The sequence below is a fragment of the Gracilinanus agilis genome, chromosome 6, assembly GCF_016433145.1.
Source record: "Gracilinanus agilis isolate LMUSP501 chromosome 6, AgileGrace, whole genome shotgun sequence".
Taxonomy (NCBI): domain Eukaryota; kingdom Metazoa; phylum Chordata; class Mammalia; order Didelphimorphia; family Didelphidae; genus Gracilinanus; species Gracilinanus agilis.
In genome coordinates this window covers 16180623-16198017 of record NC_058135.1, presented here as the reverse complement: position 1 = coordinate 16198017, position 17395 = coordinate 16180623, and the positions used below count along the sequence as shown (strand labels likewise).

The 17395-nt window shown below is 47.7% G+C and overlaps 1 protein-coding gene across 1 annotated transcript in view; it reads left to right on the top strand.

Moving 5' to 3' along the window:
• Positions 1-16757, top strand: part of ZDHHC2 (zinc finger DHHC-type palmitoyltransferase 2) — a 32315-nt gene extending 15558 nt beyond the window's left edge. The window contains exons 4-11 of the mRNA XM_044681130.1: positions 2603-2763; positions 3606-3738; positions 4334-4460; positions 4973-5065; positions 5320-5331; positions 11122-11234; positions 13103-13160; positions 14648-16757. Coding sequence (XP_044537065.1) covers positions 2603-2763; positions 3606-3738; positions 4334-4460; positions 4973-5065; positions 5320-5331; positions 11122-11234; positions 13103-13143 — 680 coding nt within the window. The 3' untranslated portion in view covers positions 13144-13160; positions 14648-16757. The remainder of the gene's footprint in view (positions 1-2602; positions 2764-3605; positions 3739-4333; positions 4461-4972; positions 5066-5319; positions 5332-11121; positions 11235-13102; positions 13161-14647) is intronic.
• Positions 16758-17395: the final 638 nt, after the last annotated feature.

Genomic DNA, 17395 nt, shown 5'->3' with positions numbered 1-17395 from the left:
GCCTGGGGGGGCAGGGAGCCTGAGGGCAGGGAGCCTGGGGGAGGAGGAGCAGAGAGCAGAAGGATGCTCTCCTCATTTGGGGACAGTGCCATGGAGGAAAGAGGCCTTCACTTTGAAGCCTGGCCTGCCCCTGGAGCTGGACTTCGCAGGAGGTTTGCCCACAGGCCTCTGGAGGCGGGTTCTGGACGGCGGCCTGCCGAGAGGTCTTCCTTGGGATGGGCACACCGTGCCCCCTGAGGCAGCCCCTTCCACTAGGAATGAGGGGTTTCCTGTGGCTCTCTGCAGCTTCCCCCATGACGGCCCTCCTCAGCCCTGCTTCACTGTCTTCCCTCTCACCTCCCCTTGGCATCCGGGCCGACTCCCGATGCCCCATCCCCGGGCACAGCCCAGAGGACCCTCCCTCCCTTCTTGGGTTTCCCAGCAGAATGTCGTGGTCCTCCAGGCGTGTCTGACTGCGGGAGCCCCGTGCACCACTGCACGCCCCTACTGGGGCCTTCTCGGCAGAGGTCCTGGAGGGGGCTGCCATTTCCTTCTCCAGTAGATGAAGGCAGACTCAGAGCGAGGAAGCGTCTGAAGTCAGAGTGGAACCCAGGTCCACTAAGCCTGCCAGCGGCTGCCCCATAGCTAAAAGGATGGCCGGTGCCTTCTGGGGCTGCTTCCCCCATGGCTCTGCGTGGACACAGACCCGCTGTTTGGGCAGCACTCCCTGCCAATGGCCTCTAGTCTCATTTCCTCAGTGGCCTCTCCTGCCCAGCTGGAGGCCAGCCTTGCTCGGCTCCTGGGACGTCCAGAGGGCGCACCTTCTCTGTTGTCTGCTGTAAAGATTTCCTAAAGGCTCTTGGCCGGATTAAGAAATGTAAAAAAACAACCTTCTTTGGTGTGTGCTATGACTCCACCAAGCAGACTGCGACCTCTCCGGGCCCTCCCTGAGCCGGGGCCAGTCCTCAGACTGAAATGGCCGGCCTCCTGGGCGGGCTCCCTCCCTCCCCGGCCCACAAAGTACCCCAAGAGAGCCCTGGGGAGAAGACAAAAGAACCTGCCCACAGGTAGATGGCGGGCGCACATTTGAAAGGATCCTGGGATTTATGGCCAGAAGGGGCCTGCCAGACTCTCTAGTCTGGCTCCATTTCATGGATGAGAAAACTGAGGCTGAGAAATGGGAAGGAACCCGGCCAAGGACGCTGAGTCGGTGTGAAACAGAAGCAGCTCTGCTGTTCCTGGCACGCTCAGCCCCTCCCCCTTGACCCATTTTCAGGGCTCCGCTTGGCAAGGCAGCCCCGGAAGAGTGTGGGAGCTCCGGTGTCCTCCTCCCCGGCAGGGGGGAGCTGTGTTCTTGAGGCAGACTCCCACTCCCACTCCCACTCCCAGGAAGGGGAAGGGAGGACAAGTCATTTCTGCACGTCCCAAAGATCTTGATTTGCAAAGGCCAAAGGGCAGGGATGTCCTGCCCCCAGGAGAGCGAGGTCCGAGCATCTCAGGATCCCAGAATTGGAGCCACAAGGGGCCTCACCTCATCCAGCCTTCCCCCTCTTACAGAGGAGGAAACTGAGGCCCGGGAAGGCCCCGTGGCTTGGCTCGGGTCCCACGTAGGATCCCAGCTCTAAAGCTGGAAGGGGCCGCAGGGGCACCCTATTCCTGGGTCCCAAGAAAGGCAAAATGAAAAAGAAAAGATTTCCCCAATCTCGGCATCCCAGTCTTTAAAGGGGCCTGGGGGCTGCAGCCAGCACCCCCTGGGGAAGGGAGGAAGAGGGGCCTCAGACTGGCAGGCCTGGGCTCTGCAGCGGAGGGGAAGAATCCTGGGTCCCGGAAGGCAGCTGAAAGGCCTCTCTAGTCCTACGCGTCTCCCCACCTCCCCATTTATGGGAATGGAACCTGAGGCTCGCCGACGTGGGCCACAGCCTGAACTAGAACCCGGAGCTCCTTCCAAAACATTTCCCAAAGCCTAGTCATGACGGGGGAGGCGCAGATCTCTTTCCCCAGGTTTCCTGGTGAGGCACCGACCCGAGGCTCGGGAATCTCGGCTGGAGGGCCGGCCACAGAGTCAAGGGCGCAGGCCCCGCCCGACACCTCTTCTCCGTGGGCCGGCGCCCGCATGGTTTGACGTGGAATATCTGACCCCATTCTGGTTAACAGAATTTAATACATGCGGGAGGCCACCGTTACTAACACGGGGATTGAGAGAGAAGCCCACTTTTGTGGGAGACGAGACGCCTTCCAGCTCCCCTGGGCAGCCGCGCAGGGGAACTTGGGGCTTGGGCGGCCGGGGGGCTGGTGCCCCAGCCGGACGTGGGCTCAGATCCTGCCTCTGGCACACCCCGGCCGCCGGTGGACGCCTTTTAGTGTTCTCTCTAGGCAGGCCTCTAGAGGAGGTGCTGACCCGCCTCGGCACAGGGAGTTCCCCAAATGAAGGAAATCACCCGCCCGACCAGGCCCCAGCCCCGAACTCTGCTCTGTTGGCCTCGAACATCCCTCTTCTGGGCAGGCCTCTTTGCTGACATGGCAGAGCCAAGCCTGAGAAAGGGGCCTTGAGCCATTCAAACCAAGAACGCCGAGCATGCGTGGGATGTTTAGGGTGAGAAGAAAAAGGGCGCCCAAAGCTGAGGCGAGATTTTCACCCCATGTCTCTGTTGTTTTGTTGCCAGGGTGAACAATTGTGTTGGATTCTCAAATTACAAATTTTTCCTCCTTTTCTTGGCTTATTCCCTCCTCTACTGCCTGTTTATTGCCGCAACGGATTTACAGTATTTTATCAAGTTTTGGACAGTAAGTCTTTCTTTCCTCTAACCGTGGTATAATGCAGAGGAAGAGAGGGAGCAGGCTTCTATTTAAGATCTAGCCAGGACCAGAAGATTTCCCGGACATTTCTGACTCTACAACAGATTGGCAAAATTGACTCTAAATTGGATCAAAGACTTTTACTGGTATCTTGTAAGAAAAGGTACAGTTTCTGTCTTGCCATGCCCATAGATACATCTCACACTCCCTTCTCTCTCTCTCTCTCTCTTTCATTGAGAGCATTTGTCCAATACTATTTTCTTGGGTTTACAAAATAGAATATTTTCTCTGAATCATTACTACAGCCTTTCCTTGGGTATAGACATCACTTCCAATTAATGTGTCAAGTTAATATGGAAAATGTAACATTTATAATTTTTTAAAGTCAAGTATTAGCTAGTCAGTCACATGTTGGGGTCAAGTTTTTCAATATTGCCAAGTTGAATATGTGTCCTTTCCACAATGTTTTTTCTTTTTTCTCTTTCTCTTTCTTTCTTTCCTTCCTTCTTTTTCTTTCCTCCTTGCTTTCCCTTTCTTTTGTCCTCTTTCCTTTTTTCTTTTTCTCCTTTGCTCTTTCTCTTCCTTTCTTCTTCCTTTCTTTTCTGTCCTTCCTTTCCTTCTTTATTTCTTTCTCTTTCTTTCCTCCCTCCCTTCCTCCTTCTCTCTCTTTCTTCTTTCCTTCCCTCCTTCCTTCCCTCCTTCCTTTCTCTTCTCTTTTCTTTCTTTCCTTCTTCCTTCCCCCTCCCTCCTTCCCTCTCTCTTTTTCCCTCCCTCCCTCCCTTCCTTTCTTCCTTCCTTCCTTCTTTCCTTCCTTCCTCCCTTCTTTCTAGAATGGCCTTCCTGATACCCAAGCCAAGTTCCACATCATGTTCTTATTCTTTGCGGCCGCCATGTTCTCTGTCAGTTTGTCTTCACTTTTTGGTTACCACTGTTGGCTGGTTAGCAAAAACAAGTCTACCTTAGGTAAGTAACACCATTTCTTGTAGACTATATCAGCTTTCTAACCTACAAATGACCTTCTATCCTGTCCCTTAAGTATCCCCAAGACTTAATGAAGTGATTGCAGCCAACTTTCTCATTGGTGCACATTACAACCCTTCTCTGCCCCATGAAATGATTTCACGGGTCCTGTGATCAAACCGTAAACATTGGTCACCTGGTGGCCTTGAGCTAGACTCAGTCCTCATTTGATTCTCTGCTTCCATGTTCATACTTTCCAGCTGAGAACGTTGAGGAGAGTTTGTGACCTTGTGGTGTAGCTTCAGAACACCCTGGGGCACCCTCATTCATGAGGAGATGCCAAGGACAAATTGGGTGGAGGGCTGCTCTTAATTATCGAAAATTACATTGTGGGAAATTTTGTCTTTCTCCCTTCCCCCAAATCCATTTTAGTCCCTGCTTCCTTTCAGTGTAGCCGATGCTCTCGCCACTTAGCACTTAACACAGAGCTAATCATACCTCTTGAGGTTCAGTCAAGGTATTCAAAGATGTTTCCCTGGACAGGTGCAAGGGGTGGCTGTTTCCCCTGTTGATGCTCTGGCTTTCTCTTCTCGCCTAGAGGCTTTCAGAAGTCCTGTCTTTCGCCATGGAACAGACAAGAATGGCTTCAGCCTGGGGTTCAGCAAAAACCTGCGCCAAGTATTTGGAGATGAAAAAAAGTATTGGCCATTGCCTGTGTTCTCCAGGTGCGGAGGAGCTCTCCTGGAGCTGACACTTGTGAGGCTGGGATGGTCTGGCGTGGGATTGTTTCCCATGTGCAGTGGGAGGTGGTGTGGGACCATGGCAAGAGCTGACTACCGTCAGAGGAAGGGTTTTCAAATCCTGCCTCTTGTGATTGTGGAACCACAGGCAAGAAGCTTCCTCCCTAGCCCCATCCCCAGCCTCAGTCCCTTTGTCTGTAAAAGGAACTGGTCAGACTACACGGCCTTTGAGTGCTTTCCAGCTCTAGATGTGGGATTCTCCTTAAGACCTCGGACAAGTCACTTCCCTTGTTTCCTCATCTGTGAAACAAGACTCACAACATCCATCTGGTCTCATCCGGTGCCAGGCCTTGGATTCTGGGGTCACATGGGTACATGTTCCAACCCCATCCCAATGGGCAACACTTGCACAAGATTATTTCTACCAAGTGTTCTAGGCTTCAAGGTTCTGCTGCCTTTGGCCAGTGCACTAATGCCAGCTCTCTGCTCGCTTGCAGCCTTGGCGATGGGTGCTCCTTCCCCACTTGCCTCGTGAACCAGGACCTTGAGCAGCCCTCCGCTCCAGCTGGACTGACCCCAGCCATCAAAAAGTAACTATCCTATGGGCTTGTCTCTTTGGGCTTCTCCTCAGAAGGCTGCCAAATGGCCTTGGAGAGTTCATGTGGGTTGTTTGGAAATGGCATCTCCCTAATAGTGGTGCCGAGTGCTCTCTTTGGTTTGAAAGAGCCTCAGAATTAAAAATAAAACCGAGACCTGGGGGAGGGCAATAAGCATTTACTAAGTTCTAACTCTGTGCCGGGCACTGTCCTAAGGGCTTTACAATGATCTTATTTGATCTTCACAGCAACCCTGAGAGGTAAGTGCCATTTCCTCCCCCTCTTCCCCCATTTTAGAGTTGAGAAAACTGAGACAGACAGAAGCTAAGTGACTTGCCAGTGGTCACAGCTAATAAATGTCTGGATTTGAACTCACATCTTCTTGACCCTAGGCCCAGAGCTCCCTCCCCGGAGGGTACCCCCCTACCTGTCTTAGGTGAGAACCTGATAGGCTAGTTCTGAAGCTGAAGGAACCTCAGTGGCAGACCAATCCCTTTTCAAAGGAGGAGACTGAGGCCCAGGGGAAGGAGGACAGTCACACTGTCCACAATAATTAGAGAAAGGATTTGAACACAGAATCCATGACTCCTCGGGCCTGGTGTGGGTGCTGGAGTTTGGGCCATAGAACATCTGAGCCTTGAAAATGATCCATCAGGACACTTCTTCCCAAACAGAGGCCTGATCACCTGAAGATGAGGGAGAGGCATGCTGGGTTAGGGGTCAGGGGCAGGGCAACTTTGGATGACAAATAGCTTTGGTCCACAGCACTCTTTCTTTGGACCAGCTGAGGGTTGGCCATCTGGATGACATTCAAAGAAGTCATTCATAAGATCCTTGTTCTGGAACTAAAAGGGGCCATCATTTTACAAAGGAAGACACTCAATCTCAGGGAGAGGAAGAGACTTTCCCAATGTCACACAAATGATCCTAGATCTAGAGCTGGGAAGAACCTCAGAGACACTGGAGTCCAACCGCCACACTTGATAGATGAAGAGCATGAGGCTTAGGAAGGTAGAGGGAGTTGCCCAGGGTCATCTAACTAGTGAGTGGTGTTGTTCAGTTGTGTCTGAGTCTTTGTGACCCTATTGGGGATTCTCTTGGTAAAGATACTGGAGTGGTTTGTCACTTCCTTCTCTAGCTCATTTTATAGATGAAGAACTGAGGCAAATGGGCCTAAGTGACTTGCCCGGGGTCACAGAACTGGGAAGTGTCTGAGGCTGGATTTGAAATCAGGAAGACGAATGAGTCCTCCAGACTCCAGGCTCAGTACTCTATCCACTGTGCTACCCAGATGCTAATAAGGATTCACATGGTAATGTGGCACATAGTTTCTTCCTTGTCACAAACTAGTTAGTAAAGTTATGACATCTCCATTTTTTTCTCATCTAGATATGTTGAAGGAGCTGACTTTTTCCATGGCAGCTCGCCCTTGACTGGTATCTCCACAGCCCTCGATGGTTGTGAGTAAGGTAGGAGTCTCCCTCAGGAAGAAGGAAAGTACCGAGTGCTCCTGGAAGGCTCCCTTGCAAGCATGCTAGTGAGGGTCCAAGAAGACATGAGCCCTTCCTGCAGAGCAACCCATAAGAGGCCCTGCTCAGAGAACCATCCATCTTGATCAACACTAGGTTGGAGGCTTTGCCTAAGTACATGTAATTCCATGCTTTGGAAACATGGTAGCCCTGACCACAAAGAACAAACCCAAGTCAACCACTGGGAGACACCATTGAGGCCAAATCTGTTTAGGAAAGAGAAGATTGAACCTGAGATGGTCATAGGACCAAAGGCTGTGCTCGAAGGGTCAGGCCACCAGGTGGAAAGCTCCATTGTTCCTGACTTCATAACTATTGGAGTATGTTTCAACCATATAGATGCATTTCTAAAATGCTTCATACTGAGCATGATGTCGCAGTGGAAAGAATCAGCATTGATTCTGGAGTCAGAAGCCCTGGGTTCTAATCCTGTCCTTGTCGTTAACAGTCTATATGACTTTGGCCAAGTCATTTACCTTCAAAAAATATTTCTCCTTCTATAAAGTGAAAGGAATGGAATAATGGTCTTCAGGATCCCTACCAGCTCTAGAGCTCTGAACCTGTATGTGATCTTGGGCAAGTCCTTCATTTCAGCTTCCTCCTTTATAACCATCAAGAGAAAAAAATGGAGGCATAATAGTCAGTGATAATGAAGAAACCCTTTGCCACACAATATAGAGCAGGGGTCGGCAATGTATGGCTCTCGAGCCATATCTGGCTCATTTGAGGGCCAGATAGGGCTCTTTCTGCAGGAGCCCTAAAGTCCTTTTTTTTTCAGGTGCTGTTACAGGAGCGGCACTGTGAGCACTGTACGGCTCTCACGAAATTACATTTTAAAAAATGTGGCGTTTATGGCTCTCATGGCCAAAAAGGATGCCGACCCCCCGATATAGAGTGTGGGGTTTGGTGTTAAGAAGAATTAAGTTTAAATTCCACCTCTAATACTTACTAGCTAAATAATGGTACAGGGGATAGAGCACTGGGCCTGAAGTCAGGAAGACCTCAGGTACTTACTAGCTGTGAAGTCACTTACCCTCTGTTTGCCTCAGTTTCCTCAACTGTAAAATGGGAAAAATAACAACACCTACCTTCTAGGGTGGTAGTGAGGATAAGATAATATTTATTTTAAAAGAGCACTTAGATCAGAGCCTAGCACAAGGTAGATTCTAGATAAATTCTAGCTATTATTATTAATAATTATTAAATGAGGAGGGTGGGCAAGATGGCCTCTGATATCCCTTCAAGCTCTAGATCTAGGATTCAATAATATTATCTTATAACTGACTTCCATGATCATTCTGGCTGCATTCATGGAAAAGGATATGGGCTTCCAAAAAAAGGTGCAACTATCAAAATAATCCTGACATTCCATTTTCCCACATGGGCTCTGTGAAAAATTGGGTAGATGTGTGTGACCACTGCATTTGTTAAGTATACCTGCACTCAAACAAGCTGCTGGAGGGAAGATACCAGTGTGACCCTTTCATTGAGAGCTCTCTTGGGCTCTAGGGGCTGGAAGCACCACAACTGGCCATGCCATTATACCAGTTATTTGGCAGAGACCCAGAAGTCATAGGGGAGCAGAATCAACCAAATCCAACCATACGTCATGCTTTTATCAGCTAGGACCAAAGGGATTTTAGAGTCTAATTCAGAGATGAGAGTTTCTATCCTCCCTGTGCATGCGGCAATCAGCTAGGTCAGTTTGAAGGTACTGCCTTGACAGGGTAGAGGAGGTCAGGAGCCACCTCCCTACTACCTTGTTACTGAAGGCAGTTGCTTTCCCTCCACAAAGCAAAAAGCCTGGGGCTGGGAATGAGAACACCTGGGTTTTAGTCCCAAATAGTCCACTCTCCAGTAAATGGCAAATCTCCCAGGGTACCTTTGTCTTCTATTACTCAACAAGGCATCATGCTTGGGAGTACATCCTATTATTATCATCACCACTGAGAACTAATGTGTATGTTTTAATGAGAATACTTTTTCCTTCTGCTTTGGAAGAGTTTGTTAACATTCTACACTGCGATGTTTCCTGCTGAAAGGCCACGTATTTAATTAACACATCTCCACTTTTATATGAGAAATCACTGGGGAAAAAATAGAATTCAATTTAGAAAAGTTCATTTTGTATCCAACCAGAGAGAATTTTCCTAGGGTGAAGAATGCCTGTACTAGTCACAGTGTCAGCATGACCCATGCCTCTGAAGCATCCCATTCTCATGGGTACCAGTGACATCTATCACCGCCAGAATCCCTGTCTCTATCATTCATTGCTAGTGAGCAACAGTTGGAAGAATACCAGTCTAGATCAAACTTACCCAGAACCCAATATTTTATTTATTTAATGAATTTTATTTAACTCTTTAATGAGCAAAAACTCTAGTGGTAAAGATAATGGAAATTAATAGAATTATGGAATTAATATATTAATATAGGATTATAGAATTAATTCTAGAATTAATAGAATGGAAGAATTCCTCAAAGGACCAAACTGCCTCAGTTGATACAAATGCTTTTGTACCCCCTAAATATTGGGGGATAAAAATTTTTATTTCAAAGTAAATTTCTAATATCTGCTCAGAATTATTTGCATTTGAAGTACATTTGCACAGTTAGGAAGAATTATAGTATATGATAATGAAATTCTTTTAAAATTCTCACCTCACTTGGTATAATCACCACGCCTAGTTTTTCTGGCATTCAAGTTATTTCTGTAAGTTTTCATCGATAACATTTTTTTGCCCTGTTCTAAATTCAATAAGAGCTTCCCTCTTGTGTTTAAGTACATTTCTCAAATTATTCATTAGCAAATGTCAATAAAGGGACTACACCGTGCACATAGTCTAATGAGAGGGAGACAGCATGTAAATAAATAATATGTAAAAAACGATTCGCACACAGAGCAAATAGCAACTAAGTCTTAGCAGCTGGGAGACCAGGGAAGGCTTCCTATAAGAGGAAGCACTTAACTGAATCTTTTTTTTTTAATTGTATATTCAGTTTATCGATCCATTATTTTTCTCTTTGACCAGTGGTTTTTTTTTTCCTGATATATCATTTTTTTTTTTTAATTTTAAACTCTTAACTTCTGTGTATTGACTTATAGGTGGAAGCTTGGTAAGGGTAGGCAATGGGGGTCAAGTGACTTGCCCAGGGTCACACAGCTGGGAAGTGTCTGAGCACTTAACTGAATCTTTAAAAAAAAGCCAGGGATTTTGTTAGATGGAGATGAGAAAGGAGAGTCTATCAAAGAATGGGGGACAGGAACATGGAAGTGTAAAGGACACATCCAGAAGACACCTGTGTTAAGGTTCATCCTGATTCTGGTGATAACTAGTTATATGACCTGGGAATTCAGTCAGTCAGAACACACTTATCAAGGACCTACTATGTGCCAGGCGAAAGACAGTCCCTGCTCTCAAGGACCTCCCAATCTAATGGGAGAGTCACCATAGAAGCATCTGGGTACACAGAAGATCTGCTCAACAGTGAGCAGGTACTAGGATTAAGATGGATTGGGAAAGGATTTTAACTTGTTTAAGCCTTAGGTAGCTGGACCTGAAGACTACGAAGAGTCTATCTGAAATCAAACAGCATTGCCTCATCCAAGGTCCTTAATAGAGACCCTCAGCCAATAAGGGATGCTGAGGGTTAAGCTCTAAGATGGGCCCGAGGTGATTTCTTCTGAAAAGGCACAGCTCAAAGGAGATGGCCATACTTCTTAGGGGGGTTTTATAGTTTGTTTTTTTAACTTCAGTTCTCAATTTGTAAAACTTGACTGATTAGTAGAAGGTGAGAAAAATGCCCTCTGCAACCCAAGAACTTTTTATTACAAGGTGAAGGGAGGTGGGCAGCTGGGTGGTTTGGTGGATTGAGAGGTCCAGAGATGAGAGGTCCTGGCTTCAAATGTGACCTCAGATCCTTCCTAGCTGTGCAACCCTGGACAAGTCTGCCTTGGAACCAATATGCAGTATTGATTCTAAGCTGGAAGAAGAGGGATTTTTAAAAATTAAAAATTTAGAAAAAAAGTGAAGAGAGATCTGGTTTTTGAAATGCCTTGGTTTCACCCAGATGTGATAGAGCGCAGGATTCCCCCCTCAGGAGTCTGTGATTTTCTATTTAATGAGATCACTTCAATGACCATCGAGGGACCTGTTGAAAATGAGCTGCGGCTATAAGCCAAACCTATATCCATCAAAAACAAGATGCCATTGTATAGTCTAAGGCCTGTGTGCCCAGGCAAGCTGTGACCATGCTTTCAACAGGTTGGATAGACCATCCAGGGAGGATTCCGAGTTATCTTTTGCTCTGAGATCTTGTTTTATTTTCCACTGTGTTGGTGCACCTTCAGCCCTTTTGAGCTGGTGATCAGATGTGCCTTTTTTCTTCTCACTCACAGATGAGACTGGGCCATTGGCACATCTGTAACATATTCAATTCATTTGGCTTAGCTCCAGCCTCCAGGCTGTGTTGCCCAAAGTCACTCATCCACCTTTTATCCTCCCTCTTGCTTTCATACAGCCTCGAAAGCCACCAGTTTCCTTCAAAACCATTAAGGGAATCCCAGAGCCACCTCCTTACCGACTCTCAGTCTTGGACAGAGAGCAGCACAAATTCAGACAAGGGAAAAATAGGTAAGAAAGGTAACTTTTTTTGTTTTTAAAGATGAAAATTTGAACCTGTTGGCGCATGTCCAGTACGATTGCTTTAGAAATGATCTTTTTAAATCACTCTATAGCAAAAATAAATAATAAAGAAATAGGTATCAAGTGATAACATTTGTACAATCCAGTGAAACTGCTTGTTAGCGCCAGGATCAGGGAGGGAAAAAAAATGAATCCTGTAAACGTGGAAAGATATTTAAAAATTAAAAAAGAAAAGAAAAGGTCTTTTTTTCTCCCACCTTCAGTGCTTTCCTCAAGGCTCTCTCTGAGCTCTTTAATTTTGACTTGCTGCCTTAACTTAGCCGGCAAATTCTCTCCATTCCCTCCCTCACCTTTCCCACCTCCTAATACCCTTAAAATATTTAAGGTCTCCCAAGGTTTCTTAATTCTCATTTGAAAGCCCTTAGCACTTAATGATAAGTAGAGAAATATGGTGGGTCTAGAACCCCACCTCATGGAGGCTAGATCACAAAGTTAGCTCATTGAGATTGAATGGAAACAGAAAAATTTAGGGCTGACTGCTTGGGCCATCGTGGATAGAAAGTCTCTGTTTTGATTAATCATTATTATTCACTAGAATTTAACACTTAATGTTTGAAATCTGATTTTTAAATCCTTGTGAACATAGATTTGGAGATTTTTCAACTCCAGCCGTGAAGAACTTTGCTTTTCAGAAATCATTTTACAAATCATAAATCTATTTATTCCATGACCTATGTCGAACCCTGCTTTCTGATTCTCAGAAATGTTTTCTTCCAACATTTGTCTTCTTCTTTTTTTTTTTTTTTTTTTTTAAAACCCTTGTACTTCGGTGCATTGTCTCATAGGTGGAAGATTGGTAAGGGTGGGCAATGGGGGTCAAGTGACTTGCCCAGGGTCACACAGCTGGGAAGTGGCTGAGGCCGGGTTTGAACNGGCCTCAGCCACTTCCCAGCTGTGTGACCCTGGGCAAGTCACTTGACCCCCATTGCCCACCCTTACCAATCTTCCACCTATGAGACAATACACCGAAGTACAAGGGTAAAATATAAATAAATAAAATTAAAAAAAATCAACCCAAGTATAAGGGATAACTAAGCAGCAACCAGGCCAAGGGAAGGATGGCTGTGACGGAGAAGGCGGTGAGGTCCCTTGGAACCAAACAAGATGTGGAATGAATGAGAAAGAAGCTGTGTGACTGGCTGCAGGCAGCCTCTTTCCTTGGCCTCCCCTTTTTGCTTGGGTGTCTCCTATGTAATGCACACACTTGGGGAGAAGCAAGTTGATGTTCATTGTCTTTCATACAAGAGAATAGGAAATGCAAGAGTCACTGGGAATGCAAATACTAGGAGAAAGAAAGAGGGCCGCTGCCCCCCAGGAGCTTATGTTTTAATGAGGGGAAGGGAAGGAAGCTGAAAGGGGGGGTGGAGAGGTCCAGGAATGTAACCTGAGGGGAAGGAGATCTGGCAGGTGCCCTTCTTAAATGAAGGTTCTGGGAGATGGCAGAGGGGAGGTGGTTTTCCAGCGGGATTTTTACATGTTTTATATATATCAAGAATGTGATTTTAATAGATAAACACGGAGCCATCCCCCTGCATCCGACCTGGTGCCGAGCTGCTCCTCAGAATGTAACTAGGCTGGTTCCTAGACGGCAGGCACCTGGGCACAGGGAAAGGCTCACCAGCTTAGGGATCCCTGGCACAGCCCCCGAGTGCCCAGGGTCACCACAGCACCACCAAGAAAGACTCTGAGGAGTTCATGAGGAGAGGGCTGTGGGGGACCCTGGGAGGGTAGAACAGCATTTCCTCTCCCATTGAAGACAAGCTTTCCAAAGTATCCTTGTATTCTTTTCTCTCAAGGTATGAGCAATCCTGGGCTGACCATAGAAAATGAAACCTAGAGAAGCTTCACACAAGGGTAAGTTTTTGTAAAAAAAACGAACAAAAACTCCAAGTACTTGATAAGGAAGCTTGTTTGGGTTTGATAGTGCATCTCTTTCTGAAACACTTTTTCCACCTTTTAGTTCCTGATGTTGGATAGGACGAGGCAAGGTGTACCCTTCCATATTTGCCTGCTTGACCCGGTGGCATCTCATATGTCCAGTTATCGTCCCATATTTTCTGTTCTTTGTGGTATCAAACCACAAAACGCTGCCATGTTTGTATCTCTCGTGACTCCTCCTTTAACTGTTAGCCTTCAGCTCCCACATCCTGGTCAGAGTAGATCCCAAGAGCTTTGGCTTTCATCCAAGAAACTGGCAGAGATGGCAGAGAAAAGGCAGGTACCCTCCTGAGCTCTTCCAAATCCTCTCCAAACAACTTTAAAATAATGTCTCAAAATGAATTCTGGAGCAAGCAGAGCCCACAAAAAGATGGGGTGAAACCATTTTCCTTCCCACGCCAACTGAGAAGGTAGACAGGAGAGGTCTGTCACAGTGGGGTGGGAGCGGAGTGCCACCAGTGTGCCAGGGGGAGCCCCACCTCAGGAAGCCAGCGTAGGTCTCGGGGCGGCCGAATCAGCGGCAGCAGTGGTTGAGGGGTCAGACGGGAGGTTAGGAGGAGATTATCGGGGTCCCTTTACTGGCATTGGGTGTAGGACTCGCAAGGAGACAGTTTTTGAGCTGGTTCTTCTACCTGTGGCCACAGATGACCAGAGTAGGATCATTATGGCACAAGCTGGACCAGCAACTGTGATCCCTGGAGGTTCAGGCGTTTTTGTTCCTCACTATATTGACTCCTCTAGCTTATACCCTCGTAAGGTGATGCTGAAGGGAGGGACAGTTTAATGTTGCTACAGTGTTAGGTTCTGCACTTTTTTCTTTGAACATGGAAGCAAGTGATTTCTGTTCCCATTGGCCATTGGAGAACAATCAGCTATCCCAACTGGCCTGATTTCCTTCTAAGCCTTATTTCTATTGGCCCATGTGCAATGGCCAGTCTATAAAGCCTCTGTTTCTTCCCCTGTTAAAATCCAGAACTGGACTTTGTTGTTCTGTTGTATCCAACTCTCTATAACCCACTTGGAGTTTTCTAGACAGAGATACTGGAGTGGTTCGCCATGTCCTTCTCCAGCTCATTTTACAGATGAGGAAACCGAGGCAAACAAGGTTAAGTGACTTGTTCAGGGTCACACAGCTGGGAAGTGTCCGAGGCCAGATTTGAACTCGGAAAGAAGAGGAGTCTTCCTGATTGCAAACCTGCAATCTATCCACTGTGCCACCTAGCCATCCCATTTCTAATACAAATGCCCTTTCTGATTCGAAACCCTAGAAGTCTGTGCTTCTGCCAGTACCCTTTAGAGCCTGACATTTTGAAGCTAGAAGCTGCCCCCCTGGATGCCAGGAACGGTGCTGGCAAGCTTGTTCTAGGGGACTCACCCCGGTGCCTTTCTGCTTCCTCTTTCAGTTTGAGGTCATGGAGCTGTGATCACCAGAGGAGACTCTTCAGCAAGGAAGGACATCCCATGATTGGCCCGTCGATTCCATTTACTCCTTGGGTAGACCTGCTCAGACAAAAGAGCAGAGACGATTCCTTCTCTGTGTCATTGCTTGAACATAACAGAAATTGCAGAAATTTTTGTAAAATGTAAAGAATGTTTCCACTAACACAAATCCCTGCTGAATGCTAAGAGGTCAGTGGCAGGTTATAAGCGGGGAGGACGGGGAAGCTTTCCTCCCTTCCTGGGGAATCTTGGAGGGCAGAATTCACTACAGAGTGACCTTTACCACCAGGGATTCCGACAGCACAAGTTATCATCTAAATAGCTAATTCGGTCAGCTGATTCTCAAGTCTGAAACACTTTCATGCCAGGCCATCCACTGAAGTCAGACTCCCACCAAATCTGTCTTTAGGGAAGCAGAAATCTGAGAGTGTGGGCTCCAGGCCTGGCCTCTGCCTCCTGTCCCCAGGGTGACCCTGACCTGGCCGGGTTTTCGAGCCTCTCTTTCCTCGTCTATAAAATGAGGAAATTGGAGCAGCTGGCCCCTGAAGTCCGTCCCAGGGTCACCAGCGATCCTGTGATTCTCTGACCTATGGCTATGTGAGGAGGTAGAAGGAAGAGGTCAGACCCACCTGGGGGCATCCTTGAGGAGGCGAGAAATAGTTCCGCCTTCTGAGAGACGGGTGAAATGGAATCCTGCCTGCTAATCATCTCCATCCTGTGCTCCAAAGGGCACATCTGAAGGGGGAGATGTGAGTCTCTATGGTGGCCAAAGTCAACAGAAGACTAGCCATCGTGCTGTGTCCTTTGTCACACTGGCATGAGAATTCCTTTCCCCGATTTCAGGCTTCCTAGAATTGACAAAAACAGCAAGATTAGGTCACAAACTTCAAGAAAGTCCAGTGAAAGCCAACAGAGGAATTGCGCCATTCCATCCTGTTTCTGAATCCATCTCTAACGTGTTTATCCAGGCAGTACTGACCTAGGGAGATGGTTGCACTTCTGTCAGAATCTCTGGTGGGCCCATGATCCCGCAGGGGCGTTGACAGCCTCTTCCGTCTTAGCAAAATGGTGGTGGAGAGGCGATGGCCATCCTCAAGCATGGCTTATGATGGGGTGATGCAGAAGCCCACAGAAAACCCGGTTTCGAGTCTGAGGTTGGGTTCAAAATAAACCGAAGGGGTATTTTTAACGAAGTAATGTTGAAATGTTCCGCCCTGCCCCCACCGAGATACCCTCGTGCCTTTGTACGCACTAACTATAGCCAGAATATTAATTAGCGTAGCGTGTTCTATTTTGAGGGGTGAGCCCAAGGATTTTATATAAGCATTAGGATTTTACAATGATAGTTTTTATTGCACTGATCCCAGAAGTTGATGTAGGAGCCCGTTACTAGGACCGGAGTCCAGTTAGCGAGGACGCGACGGCGGCGCTGCCGCTCTCCCGTGTTTGCTTAGGCAGAGACACAATGCCGTCCATAGAGAAGCAGGCAGGGCCAGGGAAACTAACTCCACCAAAGGGCCCCTTTTGGCTTTATTCCTTCGGAACGAGAGCCGATTCTTAATGCCAACAGGGTGAGTGCAGAGAAGACGGCCCAGACCTCCTTCCTGCCCAAGCCCATTTGTGCAGCCTTGCCTCCAGGTTTCCAGGAGGGATTCTGGCCTGAGGGACGGCTTCCCTTCCGTATCATGTTCCTTTGCTCCGCTGCCCTACCTGGTTCCCTTTGTGAAATCTTTTCTCGGCACCTGTCACGTCTTCATTTCTATTTTGGTGTCAAGGGTTTTGGTTTTGGTTTTTTTACAAAGAATCACGGTCATACTTGAGATTTCTCCCTTTCGGCACCTGCTGCCTATCGCGGGAACAGTGCTGTAAGGGTGTCACGGGGGTGAGAATGCTGTATTTGGTGGCGCCTGTTTGTCCAGGAGGTCACTGGGTGGCAGTTTTTGGAGGATCGGGGTACTTGTCAAAGGGGATGACCACTTTCTCCCCATCCAACCTTTTTGCTGTCCTATCGGGTTTCCCACTTAAGTGTTTTGCATAACTGCTCATTATTAAAAGGAGACTTGACCAAGTTGAGACGCGTGTGAGGCCATCATTCCAAGGGACATGAGCCTTGGTGCTCTATTCTCTCATTTCTGTTCCTCTGAAAGGGAAATGTGCTCTAGAGCTGGATGTGGCCAGGTCATTAGTGTGACCTTGGCCCAGTCCTTGTCCTGAGCAGGTGAAGAGGTTCCCTGTAGCCGGTCACTAGGGCTTGATTCTTCCCTCACGCCGCCCTGACACATGGTACGAAATGGATCCTGGCTTGGGGTATTTGAAGCTTTACCCGGTCTGGAGATAACAGCTGCCCACCGGCCTCTTCGTGGGTTTGTTTCTTCCCGGCCTTCAAGGCATCTTTCACGGTAAGCTTCTAACCACGAGGCTGGCCAGGCTTTCGCCTTCAGGACTATCTGTTGTGCCAGCCTGCTCCCTGGGTGCGTGTTGGCTCCTCGACTTTGCTGCCTTTCCCAGCCGAGCGTCCCCACTTTCAGAAATGTTACCACCCTCGGTCCGTGACGGGTACTGCCTGCAGAGAATGGCTTATTGGCCCATCAGTGAGGTCAAACCAGGCAGATCTGCTCCTTGTATGGCTGCACGGCAGAATGGCTGTAAATGAGAATCTTTTTCTTGGTGCTGAAAAACGAAGGAAAAAACAAAAGATTCTTAGGAATAAT